The following is a 25,899-nucleotide window of genomic DNA, read 5'->3' on the forward strand; positions in this document are numbered from 1 at the left end:
TTGTCTTCAGCAAATGTGTCGGGAAGGTGATCACCATGGAATGCCAGGTTATTAGAACAAAGTGTTCTTGCATCCAGGGATTACTTGAGCAGAGGCCCAATTTCCATCTGCCACCTTAATACTAAGCCTATAAATATATGTATATAGATATATTTCCCTAGCATAAATAAATATATTTACATATGTATATGCTTGTATTTAGACCTCTATAAATGTTCTTTGCCTCCTAGTTCTTTCCTCTATTTCCTTTTACTTTCCTCTTGTCCCATTATCATCTTGAAACCCAACTTCATTTGGGTTTCAATAATTCCTCTTGGTTACATTGCAATTGATCAAGCCCTATCAGGTCTCTTTACCCCTTCCTCACCACCAGTTTTAGATCACTTGTTCCCTTGTCCCTGTTAACACCCACTTCCTTTCCCCAGCCTCACCCTCTCCTTTCCCCCTGGAACCGTTGGTCCCACTGTTTTCTTATCTGGATTGTTTATCCCCCTGCCTTATCTAGGTAGACCCGAGGAAACAATAATAAGCACCAAAATAAGATAGAGCCAAACAAAGAAACAAAACAACAACAACCAAAAATAACAGCAAAAAAAGAGAAAAGCCTATAAATAGCTCAAGGTCTGTTTGTTGACCTTTAGGAGTGTTTTCCAGTCCTTCTGATGGGGTGCCATGCTCTGGTCTCAAAGTCTATTTTTGGTATTCCCCAAGGACTTCCTCGCTCTGCTCCCCTTGCTGTTCTGTTGCATGCCCTTAGTCTTATGCCTTGGTGTGGTGGGATGAGATCGGACACAATTTCCACACTGTGTTTCCAGTGTTGTCCCCTGTAGCGCTATAGGTCAGTGAGGGACGTTGTGTCTAATGGGGGGGTTGGCTCTATGGTCCTCTCTGTGCATTGGCTGCTCGGGGCTGGAATATCATCCTTAGGGTTTGGTGGGCCAGGATGTGTTCAACTCTCTCTCCCTTCCCCTTCGTTTGCTCCTGTGTGCTCTGATCAGACGTGTCCCTCTCCATGAGCTATAGCTTCAGGGCTATCCTCTGAAGTGAATTCTTCTCAGGGAAGAGGGGGTTGTTCACGTAGTTGGGATTTGGACTGTCTCCTCAGACTACTCTATTGGCTCCCTGCTTTGTGCCATTATGTTAGATTCATATCTTGATGGTCCCTTTTCCCCCTCCTACAAAGATATAAACAACACCCTCCCTTTGGGTAGGTTAATGCCCTGTTCCCCTGCTACCCATGTTTCCTCCCCCCCCCCCCGCTCTCCTTTTAAGTTGGCTATGATACATATCCCTGAGTGTGGTCTGGCCCCTGCCATAGTACCTGGACCGTACCCCAGAAATGTATGTACACAGTAGCTCTTTCCCTATTCCCCCTTTGCATTTGAAGCTTACCTCAGGGGACTCATGTTGTACTTGTCCTTTTGTGCTTGGCTTACTTTGCTTAAAATAATTTCCTCCAGTTCATCCCATGTGGCAATGTCCTTCACTGCTTTTTAGGGATGTGTATTACTCCATTGTATGTATGTACCACCGTTTTTAAATCCATTCGTCTGTTGATGGAAATTTGGGTTGTTTCCAACTCCTTGCAATTGTGAACTGTGCCGTGATGAACATTGGAGCCCAGATGTCTGGCCATGGTTTGTTTCTTGCCTCTTCTGGGTATGTGCCAAGTAGGGGGAATTGCTGGGTCATAGGGTAGCTTAATTTTCATCTGTTTTAGAAATCACCAAATTGATTTCCATAGTAGCTGTACACACCTACAGGTCTGTCAGCCATGGATGAGAGTTCCTATCTCACCACAGCCCCTCCAAAACTTGTTACTTTATGATTTTTTGAATTGGGCTATCTTTGAGGGTGTTAGGTGGTATCTCATAGTTGTTTTAATTTGCATTTCTCATCTGTGTAGTCTGTGATGTCATCTTATGCCTTTTGTGTTGTGTGTTTTCCTACCTTCCTTCCTTATTTGTGGGCTGTGCGCGCGCGTGATTCCTTCTTTCTTCTTTCCGACATTGAGCCAATACTTTCCTGGGGCCTCTTTTATTTTCGTTGACCTCTGGGTGGAGTTCTATGTAGCAATCTTTTATTTGTGCTTGATGAGTGCTGTTCTTCTGCCTATACTGGGTCAGCAAGGATATTTTATAGGGCTGGGTTTCTTTTAATGTATTCTTTATGTTTTTCCTTGTCCGGGAAAATGTTTACTTCTCCATCAATCTTGATAGATAATTTGGCTGGATAGAGTATTCTTGGGTTTGCATTATTTTCCTTCAGTTTTCAGAATATGCTATGCCACTCTCTTCTTTATAGTGTCTTCTGATAGGTCTGAGCATGTTCTTATTTGATTGCCTTCATAGGCAACTTTTTTCCCTACCTGGTCTTATGATTTTCTCCTTTTCCTCAATGTTGGATATTATATACCTTGGTGACTTTTTCTTGGGATTTATTCTAGCTGGTGTTCTTTCAGCTTCCTGAAATGTTTCCTGATTTAATTTTATTAAGCTGAGGAAATTTTCCTCTAAGAATTCCCTTGCTATTTTTGCCATCGACTTCTTTGTTGTATCTTGTTCTGGTAATCCAATTATTCTGATGTTGTTCCTCTTCATAGCATCAGACAGAGCTCTCAGGTTTTCTTCAGCTTCTCTGATTACCGTATATACTCGTGTATAAGCCAAGTTAAAAAAAAATTATTTTATTGGAGGCTCGTACAATTCTTATCACGATCCATACATACATCCATTATGTCAAGCACATATGTACATTTGCTGCCATCATAATTCTCAAAATATTTGAATTCTATTTGAGCCCTTAATATCGGCTGCTCATTTTCCCCATCCCTTCCCACTCCTCCCTACCTCATGAACCCTTCATAATTCATAAATTATTATTATTTTTTCATATATTACACTGTCTGACCTCTTCCCCCACCTTCTTCTCTGCTCTCCCTCCCACATGGAGGAGGCTATATGTAGATTCTTGTAACCAGTTCCCCCTTTCTACATTCTCTCCAACCTCCAGGTATCGCCACTCTCACCACTGGTCCTGGAGGAGTCACCTGTCCTAGATTCCCTGTGCTTCCTATGGCTCTCTGTACTAATGTACATCCTCTGGTCTAGCCAGATTTGTATGGTAGAATTGGGATCATGATAGTGGGGGTGGGGCGGGTAGGAAGGATTTAAGGACTAGAGGAAAGTTATATGTTTCATAGTTGCTACCTGGCACCCTGCCTGATTCATCTCCTCCCCACAACCCTTCAGTAAGGGGTGTCTTGTTGGCTAACATTGGGCTTTGAGTCTACTGTGCACTCACTTACATTTTCAATGATATGATTTTTTGTTCCTTGATGTATAAGCCAAGTTTTACAGAACAATTTTTATGCAGTTTTTGTGGTAAAATTAGGTGTCTCAGCTGATATTTGGGATGGCTTATACTCGAGTATATACTGTATCTTATTTGACCCCCACCCCACCCCCAACACACATTTGTTGAGGTCTGTTTGGTTGTCCTGTAGTTTACTGGCACCATTCTCTGCTTCCTGCAGTTGTTGGCCATGTCTGTGAATTTGCTACTGGGTTTTGTTACCTCATCCCTTAGCTCTTCTATTTCCCTTTGGTTCAAGGCCTATATCTCCTCTATCATTTCACCTTTCTCTCTATTGCTTCCCTAATATCCTGTGTGACTCTAAGCAGATTCTGAAGATTTATTTCTGTGGGAGTCAATGTCTGCCTTTTCTATGACTGCCATTAGGTCAGGGTCCTCCTCTGATATTGGATTCCCCGCCCCCTCTCTTTTTGGTGTTGAAGTTGTTGAGGCAGCTTGCTGCTTCCTTTTTGATTTATTGGAACTAAGTTCTATTTTCCCAGGAGTCAAAGAGCCCTGGGCTTGCTCTCTTTGGGAGGTTGGTATTGAAGCTCTGTAGGCTGCCAAAAGGGGTTGAGCTTCACCTTTGCCCAGTGGGGTTTCCCTCTCACCCTAGCCTATAACAAGTCTGTTGTTTGTAGGGCAGGTTGAGTGGCCCTCTCAGGAGGCAGTTTCTGAGGTCAGTCTGCATTGCATTCCACAAATCTCAGCCCTCCAAAGGGCTGTTTGCAGCTGTGTGTGCCGTGATCTGAAGGAACGTACTGGCCTGGGCACAGGAGCATGCAGCTCAGGGAATGGGTGTGTGGGGTATGGGTCCCTTGCTCCTGGCTCAAGACAGCCAGCTGAGTCTGTTAGAGGGGTGGGAAAGGAAGGAAAGAAAGTGCTGGTCTTGGAGGAGGGATCCACTAATGGGCAGTGGGGGTGCCCTTGTTGTTTGGGATATCAAACTATAGCTACACTGGTCTCTGCTGGGTGGGTGGTGCTTGGGATACTGCGGCTGGCCAAGATGCAGTGCTCCAAATCAGTACAGTGACTGGGGCTGGACCAGTTCCTGTGGGTGCAGGATAATTAACCGACTGTCTCAGGAATTAACCAACAGCTTTGGAACCCCTATTCAGTCCCTAGATCTCCAAACTCACCCATCTCTGTGGATATCTGGTGTGAGCTGCCTACTTATCACCATCTTGTCAAGCTCCCCTGTTAATGTTTTGTTTTTTGTTTTTTTTGGGTGATGCTGGTCTTACTTTATAAAATTTCTTTCTTTAAATCTTCCTTGTCTGGAAATACCTTTATTTTCCCCTCCTAATTGCAGGACAATTTTGCTGGAAATAGTAATCATGATTGGCTGGGGTTTTGTTTTTTGTTTGTTTTCTTCTTTCTTTCACAATTTTATATAAGTCAGTCTACTTGCTTACTTAGCTTCTTCTGAGAAGTCTGAGCTTATTCTCCTGCGTTTGCCTTTGTAAGTTACTGTTCTTTTTTGCCCTGGCTGCACTAAGGCTTCTCCCTTTTCCTTGCAATTGGAGAGTTTAACTACACTGTGTCATAATGTTTTTCTTTTGCCCCTGTCGGTTTGGCACTCCCTTGACTTCTTGAACAGTTATTTTCTCCTCCTTTCTGATTCTGGGGAAAATTCCCCCCACAATTTCTCATTTTCTCTCTAAATTGTTTTGTTTTGTTCTTCTTGTTTGAGATTCCAGTGAAATGTAGGCTGTGTCTCTTCATAGAGACCCACATCATTTTCAGGCTTTCTTTGAGTTCCTTTGATTCTTTTGTTGTTTTGTTGGTTGTAAGCAGAGGAATTGCCTTTGAGTTTATGGATTAAGTTTTCCTTTTCTTCTGTATTATTATCAAGGTATTTTACCATGTTATCAAATTCTGTTATCTTATTGTTTATTTTGTGATATCATTTTTTGGTTTATGAGTTAGTTTTTCAATCCCTTCCACTGTTCTCATGAACACTATTCATACCTTTTGAACGCATATAAACATGATTTTTCTGGATTCTATTTCTATTCAATCCAGGGCCCCTTTTATCTGAGTACTCCATTGAGTTTGAGTTTAATGCACACATACCAGGAAGGTTCACATGCCCAGCAGTTGAATATTCTTTTCAGGGACAATAAAATAGACCCAAACAAAATTTCCCCCAGATAGCCCCATCACTGGCCATGCTGGGTATTCAAGTTTTGTTTTGTTAGCTCCACCATCACAATACAAAGTTTGGGTTCAAAATTAAGAGTACAATTTTCTTGATTATGCATAAGGCAAACTAGGGCACAGCTTGTCCTTCCATGGTTATATTGGCTTCACCATGCTTAATAGTTAAAATTTAAATACATAAAAACAAGCATAAAGCAAAACTAGTATTTGTCATATAGGGCAGGGTCAGCTAGGGAGCATTAATCGCTATTTTTTAAAAAAATCATGTAATATTTGGGCCTGTAAATATCATTATGCACCTGAGGCTACCTTACAAAATCTTTGTAGAAATTGATGTGCTCCTTGGCAGGGAGGGATTTTATTTTATAAAACAGAATTCTGGGGCCTTTTCAAAAGAATAACTTGTGTAGCGCTTGGCACCATTCCATCCAGGAAAGATAGTTCTTATTTTTTGTGTACACTTAAAATAAGAATTTTACAACAAGCACACATAAAATATATCAACATTGCCTTTACCTAAAAAAACAAACAAAACAGAAAACACTTGTCATGAAGTGCCTTTTATGTCCTATTTAAGTACCATTTAATTTTATTACGCAGTTATTTTTGCCATATTGACCATGAGGAATCATTTAAATTCTCTTTTCACCAAGATGTTCAGACCTATCAAGTATGGGTGACCTACTCAGGTATTGTGACCTTAGGTGTCTTTTGAACCTTTGGCCTTTTAGGAATTGGTTTTCTTGTATTCCTGGAGTCACCTTCAGTTAAAAAAAAATAGCTTAATAAGGATAGTGATGGAGCCTTCGTGGCATTGTCTAGTAAGTGTTGGACTTCTAACCACAAGGTTAGGGGTTCTAACTTACCAGCTGCTTTTCTAGAGAAAGATGATGCTGTCTGCTTCCCTAAAGAGGTATAGCCTAAAACACCCTATATAGGGTTTTTAATTATTATTTGGTTGAAATTTATTATTAGTTAAAATGTATTTTATTATTTTTAGTTGAAATATATTTGATGGCAGTTGGTAGTTGTCTTCTCAAGCCCTAGGGGAGAAAGACAATCTGTAAATAGTGTCCCAGAGACCCTAACCTGGAGCCATTCTGAGATATATCATTTTACTATATTCAGAGGCTTACAGATCAGGAGAAGCATCACTGCTTCTAATAGTGAGCAATGGGCTGGAGAAAAAAAATTTCTACTCAGTGGGTGTATGTGGGGGGATGCTCAATCTAGGGCTCCCTTAACTACTGGTAGTGCCCTGGGTCAGGAGTAAATGGATTACCAAGACCATTTGAAGCCATCCACTTTATGCTGCCAATAGATTAAAAACTCCTGCAACTCAGTAAAAGGGAAGAGAACAGAGAGCATTCATAATGCCTCTGGCTGAGCAGTGGTGTCCTGGATTTCTGTGGGGAAGGGTATCATTCGGGTGGGCCCTAGGACACAGGAATGTCTGATTAGTCAATAAAAAATGTAAGCACGGGTTTACTTGTGCTTATTTACTCTTCTAGTGGTCATGCATTAGGCTGCTAATTGTAAGGTCAGCAGTTATAAACGACACTAATTGTTCCAAGAGAGAAGAAGTAGGCTTTATATTCCTGTGTAAAGAATCTCAGGCCTGGACATCCACAGGGCAGTTGCACCCTGTTCTGTAGGGTCTCTATGAGTAGGAATTGACTCTATGGCAGTGAGTTGGGTTTTGGTTTAAATGAACAGTTTCACTATTTCTTGATCACATTGAACCTTCTGCTTCTAAACTAGCATCTACTTATCTTCCAACTGTTAGTAAAATTTAGGCTCTTTTCTTCCCAAAGAAAGATTCAACTTTGGAAGACATGGAGAATCACAAGAGAATTTTATTAAGAATCTCCTAAGAAGGAAGAAAACCTTCCCAGCCATCATGGCTGCTCTTGGTATTTCTTACATCCTACCTGCATATGCAGGTTTGTAAGCCTGTGCTCACAAGAGAATCTTGAGAAAGGGGCTCCTGGAAATATGGTTCCAAGCTGTTGCATGAACGCTGTATATGCTTTGTCCAAATCGCCACCTTCACTTTCCTGTTGAAATTTCCCCTTGAGAGACTTCATGCACATAATTCTTTATGGGATCGAGGACATGTGTCTCTCCTTCTGCAGCTACTTCCTGATTATATGGAGGGTAGAGTACCCTCTCTCTGCCTGTGTAAGAATAAGTCTCTCAGAGTCAATTCTGTATTAAGGGAAGCAGGCTTTTTTCAGATGAGTATGGTGGACTTGAGACTTTGGTCATTCATAGGCCTGGGCTTGTTCATAGTCAGAAGTGTAGGTTTTCTCAGGATCAATTGAGTCTTCTCTTTCTGAAAATTCCAATAGTCACACACAAAGATTGTCTTAGGGGAAATTCCTTATTAACATGAGACAAAGAAATGAGAGGTGAAGAATGGATTGGAACTCATCAGTACTATGTTGAAGAACAATACTAAAAGCACATAATACTATATGTTTCTCTTCTAATTAATTCTTAAAGATTATTCATTTAACTTTTATTATATAAATAATCAGGAAGGGGTTGGTTGGTCTAACGGGCTGAAATGAAAAGACAAAGAGAGATGACTTATTTTTTCTACATGTCCTAGCTCTAAGGACACTTTTAGGCCATACCATCTAATTTGTGTGTGTGTGTGTGTGCATGCGCTTGTGTCTGTGTGCATCTCTTTTTCTGTAAGCACTGTTGCTCCCTGAGTTTTCTGGGATTTGCCCTGGCCATCGTGTAGTTTAGTGGTTAGAAATACATTTAGATATAGTGCTGAAGATGGCTTTTGGGATAATTCAAACCATACCATGGAGGCAAGGCTATGCATGCAGGCTGCAACTTCTTGCATAAGAAGTGCTTTTCAGCTGTTGGCACTGACTCATGTATTCACAACACTGGTCGTTAACCTGGGCCAAAGAGGGCAGCCACAGCAGGCTATTTACACTCACAGTGGCAGCATTCCACTGGATCACATCTTGTCTGTCATCATCTGGAAACTTCGGAGTGTTTAACAGAGCCTATGTTCATCACCTTGGTCCAAGCCGTTTTCCCCCTCTACTACATGTGAGTTTCACTACATGTGAAACATAAAACTATAAAGAGAATGCATATAGATTTATGACTCTCCCTTGTAAAGCTATGGAACCCTGGTGGCATCATTGTTCCACCTTGGGCTGTGAACAGCATGATCAACAGTTCAAAACCACCAGCCACTTTGTGGGAGAAAGGTGGAGTTTTCTACTCTTGTAGATTTACAATCCCAGAAACTCACAGGGACAATCATACACCCTGTCCTACAGGGTCATTATGAGTCAGCTGCAACTCAATATCAGTGAGTTTTTTTTAGAGTTTTCTTATAAAGTTAACCTACATCATGTGTTTATACATGATGATGGCTACTCAAGTAAGCCTAATGAGTGTGTATCTATGTGACCCATTGTCTCATTCTGTGTATGTCCATTTTGGTTGAAAATTTTTGTTAAATGACTCAGCAAATTTATAAAGCAAAAGTTTGTCTGTAGGTGACAAAACTTAATATTGCCATGGTTAAGTCATAGTGAAACCTCACTTACAGCCATAGAGCCAATTCTGACTCATAGTGATCCTATATGATAGGGTAGAACTGCCCCTGTGAATTTCTGAGACCGTGACTTTGTAGGAATAGAAAGCCTTGCATTTCTTCAATAGCAAAATGCATATGTAAATATATATGTGACTTAAGTGGGAAATTCACAAACTAATGCAAAGGCAAAGAAGGTTAATTAAAAGTCAGAAGGAATGTCAGACCAAATGAAATAAATATGTACAATGCTTAAAAGTTTCAGATAACATCAAACTTAGATCATTAAACTTATTTTTCAGTTCCATGATTGAGAAACAGCTGGAGAAAGAGAACTTGATATGTTTTCTCAGATTACTTCTACAAGTTGAATATACTTAATATGATAATTAACATTTAAAAACATCGATCCCATTGTTTTTGTAGAAGAGAGTATGATAATTATGTAACATTTTGTGAAAAATTTGAAAGTCCAGTATTATAAATTAAGAACTACATGATACAGGCAGACTGTCTCAAACCCAAAAGCAAACCTACTGCCAATAAGTTGATTCTGATGCATAGCGATCCTATAGGAAAGGGTAGACTGTCACTTTTTATGGGAGTAGGAAGCCTCATCTTTCTCCTATGGTGACGTGTGTGGCTTTGCAGTTAGCAGCTGAACCTTTGTCTTTGCAGTAAGAAGTGCAATGGGTGACCACTGCTCCACCAGGGTGCTGTCAATAAGCAAGTTTGCTATCCGCGGCTAGAATATGAATTGTCTGATCTGTGAATTGTCTGACCTGAGGAGCCTCTTGAGCTTCAGTGCCCTTGATCAAGCAAATTAGCAGATTCATCAGCATTTTTCTCTTTGATGAATAAATTCACCAAAAATTAATCGAATGTTATAAATATTTTTTAAATTCCCCATTGTTTTAAATAGTTCTTATAGTAACCATTTAAGCATAAAAAAATAACATTCTGTTTAGCAGACCTGAGATAGAGACATCTTTTTCTTTAAACTAGTATGTGAATATCCAACTTGGAGATCTTGATCCTAAAGACATATATGAATAATTTCATTTGCTCCTTTTAATATTAAAGCAGTTTTATTCAAAAGCATGCACATGTTATAAAATCAAAGTTGAGCTTTTGAAGAAAGCATATCCATAGGTGCTTCATCTAATTATCATCTTGAAGTAAAACATGTTCTTACCAACAGTTTGTTTTAGAAGGCTTTGTTATACCAATTAAAATAAATTGTGCATCCTTTAGAAGGGCGGTTTTTGAAAAAACATAAAGCCGTTTGTTAACAGAGGAAGGAAGAAACTGTAAAATGTTTTTAAAGTTAGGAAAGAGTTCCAAAACGAGGATTATTTCCCCTGAGGAGGTTTCAATGTGCCATGCTAATGGGCGCCTTCTTGGGTAAAAGGGTGTGTGTGTGTGTTAGAAATTAAGCAGCCTATACTCCACGCCTGCTTTTCTCTACATCAATGGGATATAGTCAACTAAATCCATTTTAAAACACTCAAATCCAATGTTCTCTTCTCACTTCAGACTCACAACATTCTCAATACAGGGCAAAAGAACAGAAAAACTTTTAAAATTTAAAAAAAGTTGAAGGAAACAGCTTAGCTATCAAGATCAAGACAAACCCCGAAGAAAGCCGGTCTCTCACATACAAGAAAAGATCCATCCTAATCAGACATTACAGAAGCTGGTTAGGGAACGATTTCAAATCCTGTATAATAGATAGATAGATTGACCCCAACCCAAAAGAGAAGTCAAATTCTCTAGCAAGGTTCTCTCACCTCTGGGATTTGACCAGCCTCTTACTGCGGAGGTCTACAAGATGCAGAATTGTAAGGGATTCTGGCATCTGCTCATCTTCTTGTCTGGGTAAGACTCTGGTTCAATTCCATCACCATGGTGAAGAGCGGTACACTTTTAGTCCAGTACTCTCATTTTTCTCGTTTGATTCACCAGAAATGTACCAGAGTTTGTTCTTGTCTCTCCAAACGAAAGATTTACTTTGGGAAGACGTAGGGTATTACATGATTAAGAAACTTCTAAATAGGAAGAAAAAAACCTTCCCAGCCAGCATGACAGGACTCAGTCTATCTTACTTCTTGCCTACATATACCTTTAAAAAAAATCATCGTATTGGGGGCTTATGCAACTCTTATCACAATATACACCTTTTAAACCTTCTCTCATAAGAGATTCTTGGGAAACTTCCTCTGGTGGGGTACTTCTGCCAGGGGTAGCAAGGAGTTCTGGGAAATGTAGTCCCAAGATATTGCATGGACTCCACACATGCTCTATCCCAATCTCCTCCTTTGCTTCGTTACCCTGTGTCATAACTACATAGCATATTTCCAAAGGCTTGTTTCAAATTTATAATCCTTGGTGGGAACAGAGTACCCAATGAGCCAGGTAAGCACATGCTTACTAACCTTCCATGAACATATTTACTATTCTTCACTACCAATGTGATGAAATCCATGTGAAATTGTTCACTACAGATTAGTAATTCCGCACAAGCAAGCCTGTTTTTACCTTGCTTATTGGGTAACCCACTCTGCCTTCAGGAGACTCTCACGCTCAGATCCCACCCACATAACGTGCTCTCACTATCCCCTCTGTGGAGCACTTTCCCAATACCTGTAGTTTAACCCGCCTGCTTCAAACTATGTCGAGTCCCTATAAATGTATTACTCTTGTTTCTGCTGTTTCTTTGTACATTTCAGTTTTTAATAGCATCAAGTAACCTCTTTGAGGTGTTTTCTGGTACAGTTTTAGACTCCAGGAAAAACGGACTCTAGAAAGGAAACTCCAGACTTGTCAGGGAAGCTGACCCCTTACTCTCCTGCTCCCCACTTTCCCTAACCCTATTTTATTAGGAGTTAGTCTAGATATCATATTATTCCATAGTGCAATCCAACCCTGTTTAAAAATTTAACAAAACCCGTTGCTGATATTTTCATTTTCATTCAAAGCAGCACAACAAATGATAGGCAGCCGTTTAAGAATCTATTCTTCTTGTGGACCACAGGACGGCTAGGAACCAGGGTTTGCCTTTCTGTTTTATCATGGCAATACTACTTCAGGGTGTGCCTGAGTCAATCCCTCTAAGAGTAGGGTTCATCTCACAGTGAGAAAAATACAAATGACCTTTTACATAAGGTTCTTAGATCTTTGAAAGAAATGTGGCTTAATTTATATTCATTATGATCATTGTGAGCTGTGATTATTTTCTCTGTAGGAGATGTTTCTTTTGCCCATGCTTATAACCATAGTAGAAGGTATTTAGTGAATTTCAAGGGTCCATTTGACTGTAAAACAATCTCTTACAGTATATTCACATATAAATTATCCTTTTATTGGTTTACTCTGGTGATGCTCTTTCATCTTGGAGTAGATTCCTGTTTGTTGTTGTTTTTCATTTCCAAACGGGAAGCTGAATAATAATAATGAAAGATTATCCAAAAATACATGTTTCAAATACTGTTGATATGCTACTTGTATGGCAGTGTAATTACAGTAATTTGACTATTCCGCTATACGGAGTCAGGAGTTAGTTGCTAGAAATCAGTGATAGGGGTGATTCAAGGGATTTTCATCACAACTGGTTGTTTGATCCTGCTGACTTTTCTTTTGAAAATCAATTGCGTGTGGCGAACACTTTGTATTCCCCTTGACTAAATTGGCTGTCAGTGGGCTGCACCATTGTATTGGGATCACTGTGAGTTCTCTGTCTGCCCATGTTTACACATTGTTTTTGATGAACCTTTAAAATATCATGAACCAAATTTAATTCAAGGAAAGCGACTAAGGAAGCAATTACTAAAAATTACAGTTTATGTACATGGAAACAAATAAAGGAAAATTCATTCATTCTGAAGCCTACCATGAAGCCAGTTATTTTTCTACTGGGTTGTAAGCTTTTTACCCGCTGCACATTGCTGGGCTATTAGGATTTTTTAGATCTCCAAGAGAATATAACCTTGCTTAGCAGAAAATCTGGAAAACGCATCATGGAAACTGGATCTAACTTCAGAGTCACCCTTGATAACCTTCCCATTTCCCTCCTACGTTATAGATGCATTCATGGCGTCTCTTTCTTTTGAGTCAACTTTAGGAAATAAGATATTTTTAAAAGGGATTAAAAATAAAACAAACCTGACCTCACTGCCATGGACTCAGTTCTAACTCTGTATTTGAAAAAAAGGGGAGGGGGAGGACTTGTAAACTTATAGTATAGACTATTCCATATTACCTGAAACCTTGCTTTCTTAATTAGTAAATTATATAAAGATAAATGTTCGGGGAAAAAAAGAATATTCACAAGATCGAATCATAATTTTTTTCCAGCTGCCTGTCAGTTAGTTGGACTGTGGTGACCTCCCTGGTGTTGTGATGCTGGAACCTATGTCACCAGTTGTTACAAGAATTAGGTTCTTGTCCTTTTTCCTATTTGTTCTAGTCTGAGACACTTAGGTCAAGCTTTCTAATTCATGCGCGTGCGTATGTACATCTCTCTTTCTATAAGCACAGTATCTCTTCTTGCCTTTTCTAGGATTAGTCTTGGCCACCTGTATAGTTTAGTAGTTAGAAAATGTATATATAAATAGTACTAAAGATGGCTTTTGGACTGATTAAAGGAGTAGGGTGTAGAGGGCTCTATTTTAAGGCTCTAGCATTCTTCGGAACCAGAGAATTCTGGTTTCTAGCACTGACGCACACGCTTACTCCTCTTCAGTAAAGGTTGGGGGTAGCACACTGATAGCCTGGCCTTAGCTGGCCCTTGAGATGTTGGCCTGGCAGGCTCTTTAAACTAGCAATGCCGGTTTTCTACTTGATACCATCTTGCATTCACCAGGTTCCCATCAAATACCTCCTAGTACCTCTGAGGTAGAGCTTATGCTTTTCCCCATTGTCCAACCTGCCCCTTTTCTACACGCAAGGCAGCAGTGACAGGTAATATTGTGGCAATAATTTCTTTGAGAAGAATTAATACCAGACTATTCCCAAGGAGTTGGAGGTTAATGATATTCCAAATGTCCATCTCTTCCAAGATGCGATTCTCCATTTTCCTCCTATGGCTTCCTTGAGTCTTCATCCTTGTTGAATCTGCCTGCCACGCAAATAGTTAGCAAAGCTGAATTATGTGAAGATGAATGTGACATCAGGATTGGAGGAAGGCTTATTAAGAACCTGTAATATGCAAATGATATAGCCTTGCTTGTTGAAAGTGAGGAGCAGTGAAATAAAGGATTGCAGCCTTTGGTGTGGATTTCAACTCATAATTCTCAAAGAAGGCCCAAATTCTCATAACTTTACCAATAGGTAGTGTCATGATAAATGGAGAAAAGATTGAGGTAGTCAAGGATTTCTTCTTATCTGGATCCATAATCAATGCTCATGATAGCAGCAGTCAGGAGATCAAAAGACACCTCACATTGGGTAAATCTGCTGCACAATACCTCTTCAAAGTGTTGAAATCAAGAATGTTACTTTGAGGACTAAGGCTTGCCTGACTCAAGCTAGGGTAATTTTTATTTCTTCATATGCATGTGAAAGTTGTGCATTTAATAAGGAAGACTGAAGAATTGACTCATTTGAATTGTGGTGCTGGTGAAGAATACTGAAAGTACCATGGACTGTCCAGACGATTCATAGACCAGTCTTGGAATAAGTGCTTCTTAGAGGCAAGGATGGTGAGACTTTGTCATGAGAGACTAGACCCTGGAGAAAGGCAGCATACTTGGTAAAGTAGAGGCATTATGAAAAAGAGGAAGGACCTCATTTAGATGGATTGACCTAGTGCCTGCGACAGTGGGCTGCAACGTGAAAATCATTGTGAGGGTGGTGCAGAACGGCCAGTGCTTCATTCTGTCGTCCAGAGGGCCGCTGTGACTTGGAACCGACTTGCTGGCACCTATCAACCTCCCTTGAGTCTATTCCTTCATGTTCCTGGGTTCTGCGATGCACTGCCACATTCCACAGAGACTCGTGAACTGTTGAAGAAATGGCTAACGGAGAGAAAGAAAGATTTACTTTTGGAAGATGCAAAACATCACAAGAGAATTTTATGTAGGGGCTCCTAGGAGGAAAAAAGCGTTACCAGTATTTCCTGTCTCCCAGATACCCAGCCACCCTCACACATCGAGCTTCTTGAAAGGTTCTTATAGGCACAAGAGGAGCCCTGGTGGGATAGTAGCATGGCCGCTTCCCAGGAGGAAGCTGGGGCTTTCTACTCCTGTACAGTTACTGTCTCAGAAACTTGCAAGGGCAGGTCCACACTCTCCTAGAGGGTCCTTGACTCAGCATCCACTTGATGGAAGTGAGTTTGGGGGCACAAGATTATCGGGAACTTTCATCAAGGTAGCAAAGGGAATTTCAGTAATGGCCAGAAATGCTGTCCTGGTCTCTGTGCATGCTCTCAGTCTCAACCTTCGCTCCCTCACCCTGCCTCACCAGCATTTCAAATATCAGCACCATCACCAATGGTAAACAGGTTTTAGTGGATTTCCAGACTGAAAATGAGTAAGAAAAATGAAAAGACAGTCCACTTCTGAGAGATTAGCCATGAAGAACCTTATGAACAGCAGCAGAAACCGTTTAATATGATGCTAGAAGATGGGCTCCTCAAGTCAGGAAATACTGAAAATAAGAGAGCTGCATCTTCCGAGTAGAGTTGGTTATAGTGATAGATGGAACAAAGCTTTCTGGACTTTGATTTGCTGATGGAGCGGATTGTAATATGAGGAGAAATAGTTCCAAAGATCCATTATTAATTAGAATGCCAAAAGTACTAATCTAGGAAAATTTAAAGTAATCAAAAATGAAATGGAGAACATAAAGATTGATATCCTAGTTATTACTGAGCTAAAATGGGCTCAAATGGATCATTTTGAGTTAGATAATCAAATAGTCCTACTATGCCAAAAATAAACTTGAGAGAAATGACATCACATTTATCATCAAAAGGAACCATTCAGGACACATCTTGAAGTACAATGCCACATGTGATAGGATAATATGTATAAGCCTAACAAGTTAATACAAGCTAATGCAACTATTATTCAAATTTGTGCACCAACTACTAAAGCCAGTGATGAAGAGGTAGAATACTACTAACTCTTTCAATGTGAAATTGAGCAAGCAATCAAGACACATTTTAAAATAATTATTGACAATTGGAATAGGAAAGTGGGAGCCATCAAGAAAGGATCCATAGCTGGAAAATATTGCGATAGTGATCGAGAAGAAGATGGGGAGTTTGCATGAGAAAGTTGTAGAAGATCAATGACTTATTCACTGCAAATATACTTTTGTTCAACAATGTAAAACGCAACTATGCATGTGGACTTTGACAGACGGAATGCAGAGACATCCAATAAGCTCTATCTGGGGAAAGAGGGTGGAGAAGTGCCATACCAGGAGCCAAAGTGATGTCAGAGACCAGGAATGGAACAGACCATCAATGGTTTATTTGTGAGATCACATGGAAACTGAAGAAGATAGTCCACAAGACTCAAAATATGACCTTGGATATATTTCATTTGGATTTGCAGAGAGCATTGAAGGAACTTAATTTACACATTGAACATTAATGAGCAGAGACCAGGCTAGTTGTTCAATGGCACCAAGAACATCATACACAAAGAAAGTAAAAGGTAATTAAAAAGATAGGGAAGGAAGCAAATAGCAAAATGGGTGTCAGAGGAGACGCTGAATGTTGCTCTTGAACATAGAGTAGCCAAAGTGACTAGAAGAAGTTATCAAGTAAAATTTCTCAACAGAAAATTTTAAAGGTAGCCCAAGAAGATGATGCCTTATAATGAAATATACAAAAACTTGGAGTTAGGAAGTCAAAAGGGAAGAACACACCGTATATCTCAAGCTGAAAGAACTGAAGAAAAAAATCAATAGAATGTAGTATAGAAGAATTCTTTTAAAAAATCATTTTATTGGGGCCTCGTACAATTCTTATCACAATCCATACATTCATCCATTGTGTCAAGCACATATGTACATTTGTTGCCATCATCATTCTCAAAACATTTGCCTTCTACTTGAGCCCTTGATATCAGCTGCTCGTTTTCCCCCTCCCTCCCCACTCCCTCATGAACCCTTCATAATTCATAAATTATTATTATTTTGTCATATGTTACACTGTCTGATGTCTCCCCCAGCCTTCTTCTCTGTTGTCCATACTCCGGGAAGGAGGATATACATAGATTCTTGTAATCGGTTCCCCCTTTCCATCTCACATTCCCTCCACCCTCCAGGCATCACCACTCTCACCACTGGTCCTGAAGTGGTCATCTGTCCTGGATTCCCTATGTTTCCAGTTGCTATCTGTACCAGTGTACATCCTCTGGTCTAGCCAGATTTGTAAGATAGAATTGGGATCATGATAGTGGGGGAGAGGAAGCATTTAATATAGGAGAATTCTATGAACAAAATACTGAAGGATGCAGGAGGCATCTCAGTGTTTTTCAAACAGGATAATGCCTAGTGGAGAGGTGCTCGAATGATCCAGCGAAATGATCTGCAACAGGAAATATGTATATATATTCCTAGAGAATGGTCTGAAAAAGAAAGTTTTTAATAGCCTGATGAGCACCAAGTAATTTTTTTTTTCTTTCTGAAAAGCGGACTAATAAATGAAGGTAAGCCAGGTGGCAGTTACCATTGCAGGGAAGGTTGATTGGACCTCTTGGTGCTGAAAATGTTTTCAGTATTCATTAGGGTTGTGGTTACATTGCTGTGGACATACGTAGAGTCACTGAGCTGTGCGCATCACTCCATGAATATCTCAATATAAAGTAAAACCCAAAGCCAACCAGTTACTTTTGAGTCAATTCCTACTCATGTTGACTCCATGTGTGTCAGAATAGAATTATGTTCCACAAGGTTTTGAATAACTGATATTTTAGAAGTAGATTGTCAGGCCTTTCTTCAAAGCACCTTTGGATTCATTTAAACCTCCAACCTTCCCATTAGTATCCAAGCATTAACCATTAACATAACACACCCATGACCCCCAAACCCACTGCTAGTGTCATTGTGAGGGCACTGGAAGCTCCATATCAACTATCTGGATAGTTTTACAGTTGCAGGACATAGCCAGGAGCTAGAGATATGGTATTTTTTATTATCCTGAAGGATGTCACTTCAGAAGAGAATCTCTAGCTCCTATGAACTCTCTCTCCTGAGACTCCCTTAGTACGCTGCTTGCAATTCCTTCTAAATTCAGAACCTCTTCTGTTATGCCCTTCTGAGCACCTAATTTTTCTCTTGCAGTGTCATTCTATTTGATTTTTAAGTCAGGACTAGAGCACAGTATCTGGTGACTTGATTTGAGAGGTGTCTGTAGTGATCACTGCTGAGGTGGGTACTGGAGGGTCACAGGAAGAGAGGTGGCAGCAGAGAGGATGCTGGCTGTCCTGGTAATGAGAAGATTAAAGTAAAAGGCAGAGCAGCATTCCCACACTGGCATCAGTGGCTTAGTTGCTTTGATCCAGCTTTGCTTCCTCTGGCATTATAGCAGCGGTGTAGAGGAGGGGCGGCTGTTGGGCAGAGCATCTGAGGGCTGTTCCAAGCGGATGCTCAGAGGCCGAGAATTGACCTGATGGGTCCAGCATCTTCTCAAGCAGAGCGGGTACTGGGCTAGCTAGAAAGGCAGCAGCACAGACTCTTCTTGTAGTGAAAGACATCCTCTGCAGCCTTGGAGTGTTTCACAAATCCAGAGAAAGAAAATGAAAGAAAAACAGAAGAAAGAGCAAGGAGGACTTTTTATGCAAAATGAGGGTTAAAGTACTCAAGGAGACCCTGGCTGTTGACTTTTCGTACTGTATCATGTTGATAATATGGCACAACATGTATCATGTTTCGTACTGTATCGTGTTGATGATATGGCACAACATGTATCATGTTTCGTACTGTATCGTGTTGATGATATGGCACAACATGTATCATGTTGTACTGTATCGTGTTGATGATATGGCACAACATGTATCATGTTGATGATATGGCACAACATGTATCATGTTTCGTACTGTGTCATGTTGATGATATGGCACATGTATCATGTTTCGTACTGTGTCATGTTGATGATATGGCACATGTATCATGTTTCGTACTGTATCATGTTGATGATATGGCACAACAAAAGTGCTCAGCCCCAGTTCTTTTTGCTCAGAAAATAGAACAATACAAATAGTGCCCACCATTCACTCCATTTGCCATCATCTAGATGCCACCACAGTATTTTCAAACAAGGAGGAAGCAGCCTGAGTGCAAATCCTTGGTGTGTGGGACACTGAGATAGCTAACTGTCTGCAAGCCCCCCCCCCCACTCCTGTGTTTATGTCTTTTCAAAGCTTACCCCCAGGAAGCGTTTTGATCAGTTGATTGTAAACTTCTCAGGGTCTGCTGTAGAAGGACCACATTGCGTAGTAACAGTCACGGCCAAGGAACTCTTGAGTACCAGGCCCCAGATCTGCGCACATCATTTTATAGCCACGATTCTATAGGAGGCAGGACGGTCTTATCTCGGTTATAAAGACACAGCAACTGGGCTGCTAAGAGCCCTCTGAACGTGTCCAGTGCCTTCTGTCAGCACCAGACTGGGGTGGGCTTCACAGGGCTGCTTCTCTCACTTCCTGTATGGCCTTCTGAAATGTCCCCTTCACATAGGCTGCGGTTTAAAGCTCATTCTCCTGCTGTCTGATTTCTTGTCATTGCGCAGATCCTTATCATTCTGTTTTCTGCCTTTATTCTGTTCTTTCTCTCAAAGATGCTGATCGGAGGAGTAGCAGTCAAGCTTCCAGTAAAACCACTGAGGATCATCGGGTATCTCTCTTCCATGACATCATGGAAGGCATCCAGGTACCAGAATCACTTACCCACACCTAACATGGAGTGGTGGGCTGGGGACAACTTGTGATGTCATGTACTTCTTTGGTGCTGAGAGCATTACAGAAACAGCCTAACACCTTATGCAAACGATGTCTCACAGGCTTTAAGGTTAGGGAGCCCAGTGGGTCCAGAAGGAAACAAGTATGCTAAAGATTCACAAGAGCCCAGAAGTTCATCTTTGATTTTGTCCACACCCTTCCCCTGACTCCAGGAGGCTGAGAAAGCTGCTCATCATAAAGCTACCTAAGATTTCATACTTTCTGAAAAGACAGACACACTGCACACATTTTCAAATGAAACCCTGTTTGCTTTCCTGCGTGGTTGACCCCAAAAAACTAAAGAAGCTCCAACCACAACTCCTGGAGGCCTCCCTCAGCAGGAACCCTGCCCCCTCATGCAGTAAACAGAGAGCACTATGCGTGCTTTGTTGCCATTCTGACCGGCACAGATAAGGGATAAACCCACAGCAAAGGAATCTCAAATCAGCCACATTTTAGGTTTAAGAAGATTTGGTGGATGGTCCAGGACTCTGAGCATACTTCCATCTCTGGCAAATTCTGACCGCTAACAGTTTCCCAGTCAGGCAAGGGTATACAAGGACTGGGCTCTGGGTGTCACATGGTCCTACAAGGCCTCAGGGTACGCCCTTGTGTCTTCAGGAACAAAGAACTTTAGGTTGGCTTTTCCTCAGAAGGCCTCCACAGGGAGGTTGAACAGAAACGGAAAGAACAGGCTTCCTTCTAGGGTAGTTTGGTTAGCCTGATCCTAAATCAACCCTGTGTCTGGCCAGAATTATAAGGCCTTTCTTACCATACAGCTCCTTCAGCTTCTGGAGCTGGGCCCAGGATCCATTCCTCAACCCAGAATGAGGCTGGTACAGTGCTGTTCCCTTCAGTCCTCCAAGCTCCTCTCCTGTACTCATTTTCACCTTGGCACAAAACAGACCAAAAAACCAAAAATTAGCCCTTTTGACTATCAGGTCATGCAAAGAACATCTTGGGAAGAAGGTGTAGGAGAAAGGTGTTTTAGCTGTAGGCCACCTGGATTTTCTGCACTGATGTTCACATCATCTCCGTATTCTAATCTACAATTCCACACAAGAATTTCAAGTGCTCATTGTACTCTGCAAGGGGATCAGATGCCCACAAAGTCAGGTACTCCACTAAATGCTGAAGGTCCCTATATACCAAAACCCAGCCCTGCCCTTCAAGAAGGCTACAGAATGGTGAACGAGAAGAGAGGCCCAAATTCCGTACGTGGAATGAAGAATGGAAAGCATCTCAGAGCAGGCAACTAAAAGAACACCTGGACTTTCAAAAGCATAGTGTATGGCCTGGATTAGCTTGAGGGGATGAACGCATGACTGATTCCATAAACAAGACAAAACGAATGGTTAGAGAAGCTTCTTTCACTTCTGGCAAAGATAACAGAGACTGGAATTTGCTTCCAGTTAAAAAAAAAAAGCCAAATATATGACACAATGGTTTTGAAGACACTGCTCACCAGGCTACAAAGGACTGCAATGCCTGAGACTGCAGAGTTTCCAGAGCATCACATAGTGAGGGCGAAACTGGTAAGAGCCCTGGGAATGGCTCAAGTCGAGGAGTCAGATCTTTAAATCCAGGGAGACTGGAGTCACTAATGTTTACAGGACAGAGAAGAGATGTGAGCGGAGAGTCGGTGGTGCCACTAACGTTCGTGTTACTCAGTACAGTAACTTATGGTGTCACACCTTCCCCCTCCACGGGCTTTCTCCCATACCAGGCCATAACAAATCCTTAGTAATATTTGTTATCAATTTTAATCCTAGAAGGTCTGACAAATATGATTGTAAATTTATGAATTATACGTCTTAGCATATTGCAATATTAACAATGACATTATTCTGTAAAAGCTTTCTACATTGAATTACATTACTCATTACAGCATTTTTAGTAACTGAGCAGAAGCCTTTACATTGTTTTCCTTCCTTTTTTTAAATCATTACTTCATTCTAAAAGACTTGATTGATATAGGATCACAAATACTACTTACCACAATATTGTAGCTAAAACACCAGAAAATTGGGCAAAATCAATAATAGCAACAAAATCAACAGCATGTACCTTTTTGTACCAATGAAAGCTTGTGATTCAAACAGGTAATGGTAATTGAGTATCAATGACAATTCTGATTATCGTAGCTCAACAGAAGATTCAAAAAGTAAATTAGCATTTAGCAGAGACCTTGGTACATGTAAAGTGGGTATATAAGATTGTCTTGTTGATGTTGTTTAACTGCAGGGATGTTTTGATTAAAAATATTAACACGTTTCTACGGAAACACTATAAAAATTTATAGACAGTCCGACATTCTCATACACCCCTAGTGATATCACTGAAGAAAACACGCAGAGGGAGAGGATTTAGAGATCAACAGAAGACACTGGAGTATTCAGCCGAGTACTGATCAGTGTACCTGGGTGAAGCCAGACAGAGGGACGAATCACCCCACGCCAGTGCCTAGTGCTTTTCTAAGGCCAGAAGTAGTGTCTGTCTCACCAGCCAAACTGGAAAACCTCTTGATTCACAGTCAGTGGGGAGCATGCAGGATAGTCTTGCCTTACCAGTGAGGAATAATTAATTCTAAACAGAATATTTCTGCAGTTCTAATAAATCTCTGAACCAAGCTGTTTCCAAGTACCTTAACTAAGTCTCAGAATAAAGCCCCAGAGTATTTTTTTATGGATTATAGAATTATTCAACATTCATTTAGGTAAACTTTATGTTTGGAATCCAATAAAAAACACCAGGAATTTTTAAAACTAGATTTACATAATCTGTAAGGTGAAGATAAATTAATTAATTGAAACCAACCCTAATCAGAGAAAGATGTTAGAATTAGTAGACAAGAGCATTCAAATGGTTATAATAAATACCCCATGTATTTCAAAAGGTGAGTAGAGTATTTTAAAAGACCCCAATCCAAAATTCAATGACTAAAAACTTTAGTGTATGAGATGAAAGTTATGCACTGGATATGATTAATGACAAATTATATATTGCAGAAAAAAAGAAAAGTGAACAGAGAAAAAATGAGAATTTAGAAAGAGAAAAAGAATCAGTGTACCAGTAAGTTGTGGTACAGTAACTTCATGCACCTAATATATGTGTAATTGGAGTCCACAAAGAAGATAAGAGAAAGCCAGTGACAGAAAATTTTTGAAGAAACAATGATTGAAATTTTCCAAATTTGATTAAATTCACAGATGTAAGAATCTCACTTTATTCCAAGACACAAGAAATATAATAAAATTATGTAAAATTGTGTCAAAGTCATATAGCAGAAGTATTTAGAAAATTGAATCCAGCTACATATAAAAAAGAGTACTATATCATGCATGACTAAATGGGAATATCTTGGGAGTGCAAGATTGATATAATATGTGAAACTCAGTTGATGTCATTCACCCTATTACAAATTTTAAAAGGAAAGCTATGTATCGATGCGCGTGAGTGATGGTTCTGCTGAAGAAAATTGTAAGTTCCACGGACTGTCCACAGAACAAACAGATCTGTCTTGGAAGAAATATGGCCAGATTGCTTCTTAGAGGCAAGGACAGTGAGACTTTGTCTCACATATTTTTGGACATGTTGTCAGAAGAACCAGTCACTGGGGAAGGACATCATGCTGGGTAGAGTGGAGGGGCAGGGAAAGAGAGGAAGTCCCTTATAAAGATGATGGACACCGCGGCTCTCACAAGGGTCTCAAGCACAGGAAACATTATGAAAATAGTGCGGAGCTGGGCAGTGTTTCCTTCGCTTATGCTTAGGGTCACTGTGGGCCAGACACAACTCAGTGCCACTTAACAGCAACAGATATTTATCTCAGATGCAGAGAAAACATTTGAAAATTCAACATTTATCCTTTAGAAAACTGAATAGAACATTCTCAATTTAATAAAGCTTGTGTATGGAAAACCTTAATAGTAAAAAACAGAATGTCCCCCACTTCGGTCAGAATAAGACAAGACCATCTGCTTTCACCACTTCCATTCAGAATGGTATTGGTGGTTCCAGTCTGCTCCAAAAGGCACTCGCATTGGAAAGGACTTATTAAAACCATCTTTTGTTCACAAATCGCATGATTGCTTGTGTAGAAAATCTGATAGAATTTATTTTTAAAAGCTACCGTAACTAATAAGATAATTTAACATGATTACTAAGTGTATACAAATTTTCTATTGAAAAATATGTTGTATCTCTATATAGTGTAAATGAACCCAGCCCCAAACTAAACTCACTGCCATTGGGTTGATTCTGATTCATAGGACAGAGTAGGACTACCCCTTTGGGTTTCTGAGATTAAAGCTTTTTATGAAAACAGAAAACCTCCTTTCTCCCAGGAGCCACCGATAGATTCAAACTGCTAGCCCTGTGGTTAGCAGCCCAGTAGTAACCCATATAGACTACCAAGGTTTCTTACCAATGGGCAGCAATGGGAAGGTGAGCTGTCTGTCATTTGCAATAGCCGTGTGCGTGAAATAGAAGCAACATCTGCAGAGACTGTAGGAGGCATCAGCCTGGGGCCACAACGCGTATCTGTCTGTATTTGTCCTCATAACAACCTGACCTGTAGAGACTGCTGTCATCCCTTTTCAGAGATAAGGAAACGGAAGCTGTGTGACTTTCCGAGTTAGAATTTGAACATAGTCCATTAGATTCAGAATCTGGCCTAAAACCACTCTTGTGTTGGTGAATTCTGTCTTATGACTCTTTTAGGAACAATTTGCTGAAGAAGTCTTGACTGAGGAACCTCAATCAACAGTGCAAAGTATATATGGCAGTGACCTGGAGGTAAGGCGTGAGCAGAGCCCTTGCATGCTCCCGATTGACTTCACAGAGTTTCAGCTGGCCAGCTCACTCTGCAGGCTTTTCTTCAACGTTCTAGAAGGCCTTCTCCCCAGACTTTCTCCTGATGCACCTGGCTTCCAGTGTGAATAATCCTTATCCCACATCCCCTGGACAGCTTGTAACTAAGCTATATTTTGTACATCAATGTTTTTGCAACAAATTTAGTAAGTATAATTTTCTCTGTGTCTCATGGCCCAAAGAGAAAATCATTTTGGAGGTAAAAAACATAAATTTATCCAACTATGTATGTTATGTGCACACTCGTATGCTCTTACATGCATCTATACCTACATGTATCATTCAAATACATTTCAAGGTCCAGGATCTGCTCACTCCTGGTACAGATTCACACCAAGGGGTTGTGTCTTAGAATGAATCATTTTCCTCTCAATCATCGCATCCTCCCTGTCTCCGAGAAGAGCACAGACAGAGCTCAGTAGGGACATCAAGGGCTGCACCACTGAGTGCTTCCTGGCTTCCCCATCATGACCAAACGTAGACCCGAAACACCAGGATAGCCCAGGACCCAAAAATTATTGAATTGCAATGAAAAGCTCTTAGGGCAAAGGTATTTTGTTTACAGAATTAATATGTATACAAATATTACCATGTTCTAATGTCTATTCAGTGTTATAGTTAAAATATGGGTCCTGTGACAAAGGTCCACTGAAACCATTTGTTTCCTGGGTTTCAATAAGAACTTTAACCAGTTTATAAATTTTGAGCATTTTACTAAGGATATCTCTTTAAAATTGGGTCCATTTCAGGATAGGTTTTCTAGGCGAGACATTCACGCTTGTCCTGATATAAGGCAGGGATGATTGAATGCCCTTAAAGTGGAGAAAATGAATATGATTTTTCAGTTGGCTCTTAATCTCTTCATGCTTTAAGCACCACCACCTCCTCCACCACTCACAACAACAAACCCCCTCACTGCTGTTGAGTCAATTCTGAGTCACTGGGACCTGACAGGGCAGAGCAGGACTTCCCAGACCTGCAGATCTTCCA

The 25,899-nt window shown here is 40.5% G+C and overlaps 1 protein-coding gene across 1 annotated transcript in view; it reads left to right on the forward strand.

Annotated features, from left to right (window-relative positions):
- Positions 1 to 25,899, forward strand: part of CFAP61 (cilia and flagella associated protein 61) — a 368,344-nt gene that overhangs the window by 55,953 nt on the left and 286,492 nt on the right. The window contains exons 8-9 of the mRNA XM_075527979.1: positions 19,878 to 19,969; positions 24,760 to 24,834. Of these exons, the coding sequence (XP_075384094.1) occupies positions 19,878 to 19,969; positions 24,760 to 24,834 (167 nt within the window). The remainder of the gene's footprint in view (positions 1 to 19,877; positions 19,970 to 24,759; positions 24,835 to 25,899) is intronic.

The sequence above is a fragment of the Tenrec ecaudatus genome, chromosome 12, assembly GCF_050624435.1.
Source record: "Tenrec ecaudatus isolate mTenEca1 chromosome 12, mTenEca1.hap1, whole genome shotgun sequence".
Lineage (NCBI taxonomy): Eukaryota > Metazoa > Chordata > Mammalia > Afrosoricida > Tenrecidae > Tenrec > Tenrec ecaudatus.